General features: G+C 46.4%; 7 protein-coding genes across 7 annotated transcripts; 4 read left to right on the forward strand and 3 right to left on the reverse strand.

Annotated features, from left to right (window-relative positions):
- Positions 1-911: 911 nt before the first annotated feature.
- On the forward strand, positions 912-1,532 carry GLAREA_09266 (Nucleic acid-binding protein; the record flags this gene model as incomplete). The annotated part of the gene is made up of 3 exons (XM_008078227.1): positions 912-1,064; positions 1,117-1,349; positions 1,400-1,532. 3 exons carry the CDS (start codon positions 912-914, stop codon positions 1,530-1,532), a joined length of 519 nt encoding a protein of 172 aa, XP_008076418.1.
- An 822-nt stretch (positions 1,533-2,354) lies between these two features.
- GLAREA_09267 (FAD/NAD(P)-binding protein) lies at positions 2,355-3,989 on the reverse strand (the record flags this gene model as incomplete). Its single annotated transcript, XM_008078228.1, has 4 exons — positions 2,355-3,038; positions 3,088-3,151; positions 3,204-3,753; positions 3,806-3,989. 4 exons carry the CDS (start codon positions 3,987-3,989, stop codon positions 2,355-2,357), a joined length of 1,482 nt encoding a protein of 493 aa, XP_008076419.1.
- A 1,501-nt stretch (positions 3,990-5,490) lies between these two features.
- Positions 5,491-7,344, forward strand: GLAREA_09268 (Cytochrome P450; the record flags this gene model as incomplete). Its single annotated transcript, XM_008078229.1, has 5 exons — positions 5,491-5,649; positions 5,737-5,953; positions 6,006-6,707; positions 6,760-6,841; positions 6,891-7,344. The coding sequence occupies 5 exons, from the start codon at positions 5,491-5,493 to the stop codon at positions 7,342-7,344; spliced, it is 1,614 nt and encodes a 537-aa protein (XP_008076420.1).
- A 923-nt stretch (positions 7,345-8,267) lies between these two features.
- Positions 8,268-8,865, forward strand: GLAREA_09269 (uncharacterized protein; the record flags this gene model as incomplete). Its single annotated transcript, XM_008078230.1, has 2 exons — positions 8,268-8,334; positions 8,387-8,865. The coding sequence occupies 2 exons, from the start codon at positions 8,268-8,270 to the stop codon at positions 8,863-8,865; spliced, it is 546 nt and encodes a 181-aa protein (XP_008076421.1).
- Positions 8,866-9,396: 531 nt separating this feature from the next.
- On the reverse strand, positions 9,397-9,981 carry GLAREA_09270 (uncharacterized protein; the record flags this gene model as incomplete). Its single annotated transcript, XM_008078231.1, has 1 exon — positions 9,397-9,981. The coding sequence occupies one exon, from the start codon at positions 9,979-9,981 to the stop codon at positions 9,397-9,399; it is 585 nt and encodes a 194-aa protein (XP_008076422.1).
- A 479-nt stretch (positions 9,982-10,460) lies between these two features.
- On the forward strand, positions 10,461-11,393 carry GLAREA_09271 (NAD(P)-binding Rossmann-fold containing protein; the record flags this gene model as incomplete). Its single annotated transcript, XM_008078232.1, has 1 exon — positions 10,461-11,393. One exon carries the CDS (start codon positions 10,461-10,463, stop codon positions 11,391-11,393), a length of 933 nt encoding a protein of 310 aa, XP_008076423.1.
- Positions 11,394-11,848: 455 nt separating this feature from the next.
- Positions 11,849-13,715, reverse strand: GLAREA_09272 (PLP-dependent transferase; the record flags this gene model as incomplete). Its single annotated transcript, XM_008078233.1, has 2 exons — positions 11,849-13,500; positions 13,652-13,715. 2 exons carry the CDS (start codon positions 13,713-13,715, stop codon positions 11,849-11,851), a joined length of 1,716 nt encoding a protein of 571 aa, XP_008076424.1.
- Between the last annotated feature and the right edge of the window lie 116 nt (positions 13,716-13,831).

Below are 13,831 nucleotides of genomic sequence, written 5' to 3' on the forward strand. Positions count from 1 at the left end.
TCGGCTCCATGCTTAGCCTGACATGAGCGTTGTTGGAGAGCGGAGGGGAAAATTGAAAGCGCTCCAATCAAAACGAAGGGTAACTTAATACCGGGCAAATTCTTCGGGCAATCAGGTGCCGGACTTCGGATAGAAGCTCTATAGAGTTTAAGCAATTGAGAATTTGTAAGAAATGAAGCAGAAATAGTGACGAAGTAGAGAGGGGTTCGCGGATGTCGGGGAAGAACCAAGCCATACAAAGCCAGAGAAGCTTTGGTGGCTAAATGTGCGATGCTCGTATAGATTTCGGATCAACCAGATTTTTCCGAGATGTAGCTATTGGCTTCATGGAGATTTCAAAACGTACATCGAGAGAGGGATCGCTTCAGACGAATGCAATCTTCGAATATTGTCGTCCGTCTGGAGCGTCTCCATCTCGCTTCGGCAACGCAGCATTGTGTAGAGCTTGTTGCTGAAAAGCAACTCATTCTGGTTTGTTTGATCATCTATGCCTACCATGTGTGAGTTTGAAATAAAACAATTGTAATTCTCTATCAGCACAATAGAAATTATCTATTTTGCTGTCGAGGCGCTGCTTGATCAAGAGCAGAAGCGTTGTCCGGCCCAACTTTGAGCGCGAATCAATCTTAAGCGTTGTTCGTAGTCGCAAAAGTTGCATACAAGAACTTTCTTTTGCTAGCTTAAACCAGAAAGGTTGACAACGAGAGAACCGAGGGGTTTTCGACATAATAATACCTTGAGAATAACCTTGAAACTCTTGAAAGGTTTGACGCGAAGTTTGAGTTGACCATCGCGGCCATCGTGTCGAGTCACGTGACGGTTCAACTTTTAGACTAAACCATTTCCAGATATCGAGATCAACCACCTCGAGAAGCAGCGCCATCGATATCTGTCATTGTCAATACAACACAATGGCGACCTCATTATTGCGCAGCTTGCTGACACCGGCGCTGCGTATGCCTGCTGTATCGACGGCAAAAGCTTCTACATCCTTATCCCAAACTCTGCGAAGAAATTTCTCTGCGACGCCTACGCCATTTGCTACATACAACCAAGTTGCAAAGGTACGAAACCCTCGCTCCTCGCTGCGACATATTCATTCTAACTGCAATTTAGGGATGTCGTTCTGCACAACGAGCACGTAAAGCTGTTTCGCCAGCGCTGCGAGATGTCAATGCCCCCGCGTTAAAAGGAGTCTGTCTAAAAGTCGGAATCACAACACCAAAGAAGCCCAATTCGGGACAGAGGAAAACTGCGAGAGTACGCTTGAGCACGGGTAGAGTGGTTACGTGTTATATACCAGGCGAAGGACACAATGTGCAGCAGCATTCGGTCGTGTTATGTAGAGGGTAGGTTCAGAGGCGTTCTGGGATCTGATGGAGCTAACGATATTGTTTAGTGGGAGATCACAGGATTGTCCCGGTGTGAGATATCATTTGGTCAGAGGTGCTATGGATTTGGGAGGTGTTGGAAACAGAGTTACGAGTCGATCAAAATACGGAACCAAGAAGCCTAAGAAGGCTGCTGCGTAAAACCGAACATCCATCGCGAACTCGGCAGAAAATCGAACGCAACAAGGAAAGCGGATCGCAGGCCAGGATACTACTCGTAGGTTACGGCGTTTGTGGTATATTGTAGAATATGGGGCTGGAAACAGAATGAGGGGAGAGGTTGACATGCGGGAATCCGAAGACTCCACAGAGCATTAGTGTACATTACCGGATGAAGGATGTTACGAACTAGAGATACCTATGATTATCTAGGTATTTCAAGATCTGACAGGAATCCTCGCAATATATCACATCTTATTTGTTAGGAACCTTATGTGATGCACTGGTGACCGGGTTACTGGACGAAATTTGATTTCACAGCGACCGTTCGAAGGCTTGTCAGATCATGGCCCAGGAAACTCAGGTACAGTACAATATTAAAACCAGGTAAGTGGCAAGATCTGATGGATGGACAAATCGCGAGTTTTTATTAAAAAATAACTAAAACTTGACATGCTGCTAAATAGACACTGGGAGTCATTCGAGGACTTACAGGAGTACTGCATGTTCTTCAACAGACAGGATGGAAATCACAAATGTCAAAGGTCATCTGAGAAGTGTTTGACAAGAATTCTATAACCGTGTGTTACATACCACATACTGGTTAACCAAACTCACATCTTATCAAGCTGAGGACATTTGCCCGCGTTCTCTACGGTGAACACTTTCAAAGTTAGATGTATTCTTGGTATGTAATCCGTATTCTAAAGTATAGGAGACCCTACACCGAACAACTATGCTGACGCCCAATTCTCAGATCAAGAACACCAAACACCCTATTATCCAACACACACTTATCGATACTCACGACCAATCACCCGGACCCAAGTCAGTCTCACGTCCATTATTCTTGTCCTCGATAATCTGCTCAATGCTCCAAGGCTCGAACTTATACCCAGGTGGGTAGTTCGGTGGAATACTGTCATCAGCATCATGAGGAATACCCTTCTTCATGGACTCCAATGACTTGGCGTAATTCTCCTGCGCGTAAATCTCTGGATCGTGCGACCAGATCCACTTTGGCATCTTAGGAACCGACTTCTTTGGGTCCAACTTCACCTGATCCCACTTCGTCTCCTGCAGCAACTCGGCGTTAGAAAATCCAATCTTCTGGGCACATGCTGTTCGCACGAAGCGGAATCGGATATGGGCGTTGACGGCCTGTGGAATGTTGTCCTTGCCGCCGAGCTGGAGACATGTTGCGAGGGAGATGGCGTCCTCGATAGCTTGGGTGGCGCCGTTTCCGGACGCTGGCAAGAAGGAGTGAGCCGCGTCGCCGATTTGGATGACGCGGGATTTTGGCGATGTCCATGTTGGTTGCGGGTTTCGCCAAAGGAGGTTGAAGTTGATGATGGTGTCTTTGGGAGTGCATGCTACGAGTTTCTTGAAGACAGGGGCCCATTGAGGACCGGACATCTTTTCCATGTGCTCGAGGACTTCCTCTTTGTCGATGGTGTTGTTCCAATTTTCTTCTTCGGAACCGGTTGTCTGTTGGCTGTTAGAGGAGGGACCGCGAACGGACTTACGAGACACTTACGTTGTGGTTCATGATCCAAATCATGAGATCTGGGCGTGTGAGACAGAGTGCGTATGCGTCAGGTCTGAGGAAGCATGTTAGTACCGCTTTCACTGTCTTTCGAAAATCCTACTCACGCAAGGAATGTTCTGACAATTGGCTTGCTACCGTCAATCATGCAGAAAGTCTTCTTAACCTCCTCATCTTGATCAAGGTTCTCGATTGGGAACGCTGCTCTCCACATGGCTCTTCCACTCTGGATGGCACGGACTTGGCCTCCAACAACGCGTTGAGATTTCGATCCAACACCATCAGCAGCAATGACAATGTCGGCCTCGAATTTCTCTCCATCCTTGGTGGTGATACCAGCTTTGCCGGTCTCCTCATCCTCATAGTAGTCTACAACATTCTTACCGAACTGGACCTTGATTCCAATTCTCTCCACCTGCTTCACAAACATCTTGTAGATGAGAGGTCGCATTTGGAATGTTCCTGGTGGTGTTGAAGGGTTCAAACCTTGAGCGGCCAATCTGTCTCGGACTCTCATCGGTGGCACCATAACCTCACCACTGTGCTTTCTTGTCTCAATATAAGCATCGTGGAGTCCAATCGAGTCAAACTCCTTCTTCATCTCTGGCCAGTGCTTGAAAATCACGGTAGAACTGAGGCCCATGAAGAACATATCACCTATCACGATCAATTTCTGGTTCATATTTCTGCACCGCTCAATAATACGCACCTGCAGTGTTGATTGTGTCATTCTTCTCAAAGACACGAACGTTCATTCCCTTGCGGTGACATTCGAGAGCAGCTGTTAGACCAGCCAATCCAGTTCCGACAATGATTACGTCAACGCCATTCTTAGGATACTCTCGAGTTTGCTGTGAGTTATTGTTAAGGTCTGCATCTGAGATTGGAGCCATGATTGCTATTGATTTCGGTGTATGAACAGACAGAATCTCAATTGAAACTGATTATCTGCAAAGCCAAGCGAAGGGACGCCTATATCGACGCTTTTGTATATTCCCCAACCCAATCCTGCCATGTCTCGAGTCCGACAGACAGCAGACGAGACACCAACCAACGGACTCCCGGTGCTTATCCATAACAATTGTTGGACGATTATCCTCACAATCGTTCCACCAATTCGTGCGCTAAACCTTCCAAAGGGAGTTAGTTTTCACGACGGAGGATCGGTCTGCAGTTTCTCCCGACACGACATTATCTTCCACAGTAACAGATGAAACGGCGTTGTATCGCCCGGATACCGATACATATTGAGAGGGATATCAACCTTTATCGATGAATCATTAATTGACGGCGTCCTGTACCTAAGCGCCTATCCCCTATTTTTGCCGGAAAGGCGGGAGCTAAGCCTGGACACCCCCACCAACTCATGCAGCTTTCGGCATTTCCCCAGCCTTTGTCCACTCGCTCCCCACAAACATCAGGTCCGTTAGATCTCATCCGCCTTGGACTCGATCTCGTAGCGAGGTTTCGTATCAATCGCAATAGTTATTGTTTCGTTTTTGGCTCTAAGTACGTTCAGGTCCAGGTCGGAGATACCATCAATGGTAAAGTAGTAATTATGAACGTTTCACTGTCTCATGTAATTTTAATGTGCTAAGACCGGACGTTATACAGGATTTATTTTGGCATAGAAAGTCTGTATATTTCGGACTCATTCAGGCGTCGCCAATTCTTGAGGTACATAATATCGACGGTCTGGACTTATGATTAATCGACTTGAAAACGCTTCCAACATTTCAGATACTACCCAAGGCTTTGGAGAAGTACTGAATTCTGACATCTGCAAGTCGTTGTCCAATCTGAAGTCCGGATCTGCTCGCTAGAGCGTGCTTTTTTCAAGCTACTGTCGACATCGGCGTTGGGACAAGACCCAAATTGATCTAAGCAACCCAATTTCTCCAATCTTGCACCATGATCATGTATCTTTCAGCTTTTATATTCACGTCACTGATCGCTGTGGTTTGATTAGCTGCTGCGTCCCTCCAAGGCTGAACGGTGGTAAAGGATCCATGTCGTGGCAAGTCTGGTTTCGTTCCAACAATCACTTCCTGCAGTACAGCGACTTGTATCACCGTATCTCACATAAGGTGTAGCAAAGCTTGATCAATTCTCAATTCGGAAAAGTCTTTCAGGGATGGGTCCCAGCAATTAATTCCTTGCATTGAGCCTCCGCAATGGTGTACCCAAGACCCGAATCTTCTTCATGGCAGATCGTGGCTGTTCTTCACACACCCACAATTCTCAATACCCGTATGAATGGATGATGGGTCCTGTACTAGTCTAGGTCATTATAGAGGCCGTGATTCCGCGATTTCTAGTCGCTCCATTCTTTGATATACTCTGATCACCCTGCTGCTCGTGTTGGAATTGTCTTTCCTAACCACCAACTACAATATGCATTGGTTAACGTTGCTACTAGGCGTCGCCTTTCTAGGGGCTGTCGTATACAGAGCCCAACAGAAGAAGACCAGTAAAGCCAAGATCTATGAGTTTCCAGGCCCATATCAGGTTCCTTACATTGGTCGTATCCATGACCTACCCATCCAGTACATGGTTAGTCTTGACTCAAGTATTTTGGACACGCGTCAAGCGTTATAGAACTCGTATGTTGTACGTTCACATTACTGACTATTTGAATAGTGGTTGAAGTTCTACGAGTGGGCGAAGACATATGGACCTATCTATCAGACATCCATGCTTGGTGCGAAGTTTATTATTATATCGGATGAAAAAATCGCAGAGGATCTACTTGTCAAACGTGCAAAGATCTATTCTGACAGACCCCAAATCCGATCGCTCTTCGACGCCAAGAGCACTTATGGATCAATGGAGTATTTGCCCTTGATGGGTCGAAACAGTGAGTCCTCAGTTGATTCTGTAGGTATTTTGTGTATCTGACTGTTCAATAGAATATTGGTCTCGTCAAAGACGTTTCACTCACTCTTATCTGACCGAAGCTACCAACAACCAGTACTATGGAGTGATGAACTTTGAAGCGAAAAGATTTCTCAACAACTTGCTCATCAACCCTGACAACTTTGGTTTCTGGCTTGAAGATATGGCTTCCAAGATCATGTGCCAGCTCACATGGGACGACACCAGCTTCAGCGCTATGTACACTCAAAACGCTTGGGGGCTTCTCACTCAGATGTCTCCCGCTGGACCCATTACAAATCTGATAACTCCACTCTGGGAACTGCCCATTCCAATCAACCCATGGAAGAAAGCTGAACGTATTCGACATGACGAACAACAAGCCTTATGGATGAAGCTCTTGTTGAACACACGCGCCAAGCTCGAAAAGGGTGAGGCTCGATCCTGCTTCACCAAAACATATCTCCAGAATGAGAAGACCACGAATCTTTCTGGTGACTACGAGGCTTCTTCTGTTATCGGTATGATGGCTCTAGTCGGTATCTTCACTGTCGCCGGTCCTCTCTGGTACTTCCTCGCAGCCATGGCGCTTCATCCAGAGTGGCAAAAGAGAGTCCAAGAGGAGATTGATGAGCAATGTGAAGGAAGAATGCCAACGCTGGACGATGCGCCAAAGCTTCCAATTCTGAGAGCTTGTATTGTGGAGACACTTCGCTGGAAGCCTAATGTGCCAACTGGTATGTTATGAAAAAAAGAAATAATGTTTAATCAGGCTAACGGTCATAATAGGTGTTGCACATGAGGTTGAAGCCGATGATTGGTACAATGGCTGTTTCATCGCTAAGGGAAGTCGTATCTTACCTCTTGACTGGTAAGTATCTTGATTCAATATTTCGGACCATGATTAACAATGTTTCCAGGGCATTTATGCACAATGAAGACAAATACCCAGACTCCTACAATTACCACCCAGAACGCTACCTTGAAGAAAAATGGCCCACATACAAAGAGCCACTCACCCAGTTCCCAACAGTAAAAGGCCTCACCTCCTTCGGATTCGGCCAACGCCAATGTCTCGGCCAGTCCCTAACCCATGATGAACTCATCGTCGCTTGCGGCGCTCTCTGCTGGGGATTCAACATGAAGAAGAAGATCAACCCCAAGACCGGCAAGGAGATTGAGATCGACATCAACAAATCTAACTCTCTTCTTATCGTTAAGCCAGATGCTTTCCAGATGGCGTTTGAGCCCAGGACTCAAGACAGAAGAAAGGAAATTGTTCATCAATGGGAGGTCGCTGAGAAGAAGGATATCGAGGAGCGTGCTGAGTTTTTGAGGAGCGCGAAGGCGAATTTCGTTACGGTTGCTGCTTGAGATTTGAGGGTTTTGTAAGATGGTTATGATGTAGATCAGCGCGTGTGGACTTTTCTTTTGCGTTTAGAGTATGATTGGATTTCTTTGGATAGATTCCCGGATTGATGAATGAATATTCTCACTTTTTTCGTAATATATCTTATTTGACTCTGATTGATCATGACTATACCATTTATTTTCCTCTTTTTCTGTCGTGGTAATGCGTCAATCACTTTCCAATTCCCAAACAAAGTTACTGAACAACCGCTATCTAACCACCTCACCATCTAAATCTTTACTCCATACTATCGTCAACTTCTTCGGAAACACCAAGTACATATTTCCCGAGATTAAGGTTCAGCAACCAAGCCAGGCCAGGGTTCACATTCAGCAGATCTGGGTGGGTCAGGGGGGATCGGTCGAAGCGAGGTCAAGACTTGGCACTAAGCCGACGCTACGGACGTCCATCTTAATCTAAGCAGGACGCATACAGCATACGAGCGTCCAAAAAGAACATTTCCACATGATATGCAACTTTGTGGGTTTAGATGAGGCCATTCGTTTATCGTGATGACTGATCGAAGCCATGTTTTTCGTGCAGAACGCCTGTCATCATTGACCTACCAATCACGGAGTCGTGTCACCCTCGCGCTATTTTGCCATTTTTGGTCGGTGTTCGTGAGTACCGAGTACTATGAGGCCCACAAGGTTATATGTTGCCAGTGTCCGACTTCGTAAGTACGAAGTGAAGCGAAACAGCTCGGTCGTCGGCAGTCCGATATGTCCAGTGGAGTGAAACTTGCGTGAGATACTACTGTCGGTGGTCTCGCTAAGGAGAGATATATGTAGGTATCTGGGCGTACGACGAGATGTGTAGACAATCACTCATACAACTTCAACCTCTTTAGTATCAACCAGAAACTTCTCTCATTACTTCACCCAAAATGACTGTCCTCACTTTACAGCGTATCGTGCTTGGCACGAGCATTGCCTTCTCATACACCCTCTTCGGTAACGTCAACACCAAAACCCCATCATCATCCCAATAAACTAACAATCTCAGGAAATGCCATAACCCAATCCTTCATGACCATCCCCGCCCTCCTAGCAGACTTCCCACCACCCTCCTCCCCCGACTACAGCAGCCGCGCCACCCTCCTCGGAAAACAATGGCCACACTGCTGGGCCGTAGGCAACGTCTTCTTCCGGCCCATCTCAACTCTCGGCTTCCTCTCCTACCTCTACTCGGCCATTGTATCCTACAACAACGCCGCCGCGCTCGGCGACTACCGACTCTTCGCTTTCTGCGCGGTTAGCAACCTGATTGGTATCGTGCACTCGGCGGTTAACATGCAGCCGCTTAATGATAAGTTGGCGAGTTTGAATGTGGAGAGTATGGAGGCGAAGAGGGCGGGGATTACGAGTTTGAAGGGTCAGTTGAAGGATGGGGAGGCGGTGTTGAGGAAGTGGGGGAATTGGAATTTGGTTCGCGTTGTGGTGCCGCTTCTTAGTGGGACTATTGCGCTTTCTCAATTTATTTGAGCTGGTGGATGGGTTGTTAGATGTTGTATTTGGTGAGAGTGGAAGATGTGGGGCTGGGGTGGAATTAAGCGAGAGGTTGAGGGGGGTGGTTTGGGGGTGAAGTGGATGTGTGAAAGTCTGATTCGTGACAGGGGTTGTAAATATGATAAGCAATTGGTGGTATCGCAAAGAATAGTAGTAGTCAAATTAAACTATTGAAATATTGAAAGTATGTATTATCCAAGCCACTGTGTATGCGATTGTGCTTTTTCAGCTTGAGATGTCTATCTCGCTTAAACGTAGTCGGCGATACATGTATGTCTCGGTGTGTCGAGCTTGTTGATACCACACCGAGAACATGTAGATATCGGTAATAACTCAAGAATGCGCCAATAAGGTCCTCAAGAGTTTCAAAATGACTAACAAAATCAAGAAAAGGTCTGATAACACTTGTTCCTTGAGCATACTAAATGAAAGCTCCATCCGAACACCATGAACAAATCAATTATTTATCCAAACAATTAAGAAGTAGAGTTTCTCAATACTAATTACTTAAAACTTCCCGTACAAGAACATCACCAAAATAAGCACATAGCCCAACATTAACCACTTATCCAACCCAAGATTCAAACTCTTCGCAAACCCTCCCTTTCCATCCCTCATAACATTACTCTTCCCCAACCCACTCAACTTCTCATGCAACAACTTTGCCTTCGCACTATCCACAAACTCCGTAATCTCCTCCACCTTCTCCCCATTCTCACTCATCTTCATCGTCATAAAACACTCATTCTCCCACGGTCCCAACTGCGTCAGCTCCCCAATCATCTTGGCGTAAATCACCACTGAATTCCTATCTGGATCCTCAAACATGCGTTGAGGAACCATTTTGAAACTGCTGAATATGGAGCCGATGCGGCCGGCGTGCACTTTGAAGGCTTCGAGATCCCGTGCTGGCATGTTGAGGGAGGCGGGGAGGACTTTGTGGGTGAAGGTTGGTGAGAGGGGGGCTAGCATGTCTTCGGGCTTGAGAGTGCTGTAGCCATGGAGAACTGCTTGTGCGGTTTTCATGCGTGCTGAGGGATTGGTTGAGGAAATTGCTGCTGTTTGAGGTTCATTTCTACGCGTGCTTGACATTTCTGATATTCTTGATGGTAAGGAGTTTCGCAAACTCAATTAATGTGTTGAAAACTGATAGTGACACGAGGAAATGGACAATATGCAACTGCTACACTTCGCAAGTCATAGTCGCACAGTAATAAACTCGCTCAAATCCCAAATATGCGATACTTAATTTAGAGACAGTTTTGTCCGATAATCTGGAGTCGTGGTGCATTGCGGAGCCACTTCCGTAGGAAGGCTAATCGCGCGGGGTGGATTGGGGGAGTCCGGACATCAATCAACACGCTGTGTGACACCGAGTACCGAAAACAACTGGCTGGTAATAGCGGTTATTGAACCGTACCTCCGTCTTCCTACTTCACTCTAGCAATCTACCAGGGAGTCTCAAAATGGGTTACCAAAGTGTGTCATTCGCTTTCTGAAGCATATGTAGGGCGGGGAGAAGCGAGAATCAGATTCCCACGAAAGCCAGAAAAGTGTAAAAATCTACGAGAATGTCGAACACAATTACCCGCCCAAAGACCATTTTAGTGACAGGCGCAACTGGAAAGCAGGGTGGCGCGGTTGTTGAGGCTCTTGCCAACAATGAGGAGTTCCAGATCCTTGCGGTCACGAGAAATGCCTCTGGAGCGGCCGCAAAGGGTTTGCTGGAGCGATTTCCAAACATCAAGATTGTCGAGGGGAATATGGATGATGCGCCCAAACTCTTTGAAGCTGCAAAAGACGCCGGCAACAAGAATATCTGGGGCGTGTTCTCGGTGCAAGTCAGTGAGGGGAAAGGCGTGACCTTTGACAGCGAAGTGCGCCAGGGAAAGGCTATGATTGATGAAGCTATCAAGAACAAAGTGGAAACTTTTGTGTATAGCAGCGTCGAGAGAGGAGGAGATGAGAAGAGCTGGACCAATCAGACGCCAGTCGACCATTTCAAGAGCAAGTACTTCATCGAGCAACATTTGCGAGATAACGCAGACAAATCTATGAAGTGGACAATCCTTCGACCAGTGGCACTCATGGAGAACATGAAGCCAGGTTTCGAAACTACTGTCTTCTTCACAGCTCTCAAAAACGCTCTTGGACAGACACCGATGCAATGGGTCGCCACTCGTGATGTTGGGAGGTATGCGGAGAAGGCATTCGTGAAGCCCGAACGCTGGGACCGTAAGGCTGTCGGACTTGCTGGTGAGGAGATGACGTTCTCGCAACTCAGTGATCAACTGAAGTCCTCAACTGGTTCTCCTGCCGGAACAACGTATGGCATTTTGGCCTCTGCTTTGAGATGGGCAATCCCTGAGATTGCTAGGATGTTGGATTGGTTCGCATCGGATGGGTACCGGGCTGATATTGGGAAGTTGAGGGAGTCGGACTCTGAGCTTTTGACGTTCAAGAAGTGGTTGGAGAAGGATAGTCAGTTTACGGCGAAAGCTTAGGTTTTGGAATGGTTTTATTCTTTTTGGAGTTATTTTGCTGGGTTGGAATGGGTATGGTTATGGATATGGACGCAGGATATGGGTTAGCAACATGTAAAGTGTCGGTTTTGGTTTTGTTGGTAATTTTGTATCTATTCATTTTGAAAACACCACTTTTGAGCTTCGATTGATGAGAGAAGTATCAGTAGACAGACTGGGCCAGAGAAAAGCTCGAAGACTACCAATGAATTTGTTTTTTGCAACTCCTTTAAAAACAGAAGATACTACAGTCGCCCAATCGACTCAACCCACTCATAAGTTTTGACTGAATCCTTTCACACCAACGAAGTGGGTATCCAAAATTCCAAACAAATGACCCCTTTTGAAGTTACGTTCCTAACAACCATTCTCTGGTCTTCCAGTATTCCTTCGCAACGACTTTTAGCTCCATCGAACTCTTTTGAATGATGACCATTTCATATCGTCCATTTTTGAGATTTTATAGCAGCAGCCTTGTTGTTGTCTATTTCAGGTGGTAAAGCAGACTTGGTGTGCTTTCTCAAAAGCAAACCAGCAACACTCCAACAAGACCTGTTGCGGCTTTTGGGAACCTTTTCGGGAATATCCATCTTCTCCCCGTCTGATACATGTGAGCGGTTCTGCATAAACTCTTCGACCCTAGGAGCATGTCCCATCGGCTCTTTCAGAATATGATGTCGTAAAGTCGGGCTTCGTGAAGTATTAGTTGTTTTCTCTGGCATTTGCCGAAATCCTAGGTTTTGACTTTCCTCTCGAAAATTTGACCTGAGGAAGTCTATAAGGTTATCTACGTCTGAAATTGTGCTCATCGCACCCAAACTGGCTCTCACAACACCAATTGGTTTTCCAGAAATCACTTCCAATGGTGATGCACCACCACAGCGATACCCCGCAGACCATGCTCTCTTGAACTGCCAAGGTTCAATTCTTAAGTAGTGTGCGATACCGCCTGGGTTGCAAAGACCACCTGATCTCAGATAGATACTGTTCTCATTGGCAAGACGTTCCACGCTCGGGTGGCCAAAGTATCTCCCATACGCATTAACGACATTAAAGGCGACAGTTGCACCCTGTAGAGCAGCATCATCGTATGCAGAATCATCTTTGTTGTCGTTGTGTACAATACACACTCTTCTTCCATTACCATGTTGAAGTGACAATATTCCTCTGTAGAGCCGTTGCGCAAGAAAATTCGTGTGCTTGGAGACTAGTGACATACTCCCATACAGCTCGTGATGTACGTCTATAGCACAGCCAAGAGCGATAATGTTATGGAAAGGTAATGTCCCATCCTCCAACGCATCATGGATCGTAGCATCCTTTCTTTCCACTCTAGACTCATCCAAAACGGTCAACATATTGACTGTTCCGCCACCAAAGTATTTCCTCCATGTCAGGACGTGACCTGTAGCTCGCCGGACTATCAGTCCTCCCAGATCAGGAAAACCGAAAATCTTGTAAAACGAAACAGCAGTGAAATCGGGAGCTGAATGTGGATCCCGAAAGTCGAGAGGACTTGTCGTTGCTAACGCCGCAGCGTCGAGAAGCGAGTAAATATTTTGGTTGGCAGAGGCAAATCTTAGTCTTCGTGGCCAGCTTAGAGGAAGTCTTCGACCAGTCATGTTTGATTGACCTGGATATGCGAAAAGCCCGGGGACATTGTCGTTGCAATTAGGATTGTGCTCTTGTCCGCTGAGCCACTCTTCAACTTCTTCATCACTCGTTAAACATTTGTGGTCTTCGTCTGCCAGATTCCGTAAACCGACAAGGCTTGTGTGAGAATCCTTGTGGTAGGTATAAGAGAAAGTTCCTGAGGATGACCCCGAGGCAAGGTCACGAAAGCTTTCGCCGACGAGCTTAATTGCAGCAGTAGCATTGGCAGTGAAGATGAGATCGAAGTGTTCGGGATTTGCGTTGAAGAACAAAAGTGCTTGTTCTCTGATCTTGTCTACTTCTTGGCCTGATAACGCGGCTGGATCGGACTCGGAATGAGGATTACCATATAAGTTCGACGTAAGTTTCTCTGAAAATCGATGTACCAGGGATTTGGAGTAAACTGTCGTTCCTCCATGGTCCAAATAGACTTTTCCTACACACATGGTCAGTGATCGTCTAATATGACGTGATTTCATCCTAGCCAATCTCTGGCAAGCGGAGATTTTGAGCTTGCAAAAGCATACTTTTGTGTTGCTTAATGATTGGAGTGCGTTTGGAATGGAGCAAATTATTTAGGAGCTTACCTTGTAGCATAGGATACTCTTTCTTTCGCATAGATTCCACTGCCTCGTTATATGCCAAAGCCATTGTAGTCCGGTACAGACTTGACTTCGCTGACAGCAATACAAAAGGATTGCGCCTGGTATCGCCGACAGTATCCGTACCTTTTCAGCACGAGAGTCTTAACATTCCAAGATTGATCT

This window comes from Glarea lozoyensis (assembly GCF_000409485.1).
Source record: "Glarea lozoyensis ATCC 20868 chromosome Unknown GLAREA1, whole genome shotgun sequence".
Taxonomy (NCBI): Eukaryota; Fungi; Ascomycota; class Leotiomycetes; order Helotiales; family Helotiaceae; genus Glarea; species Glarea lozoyensis.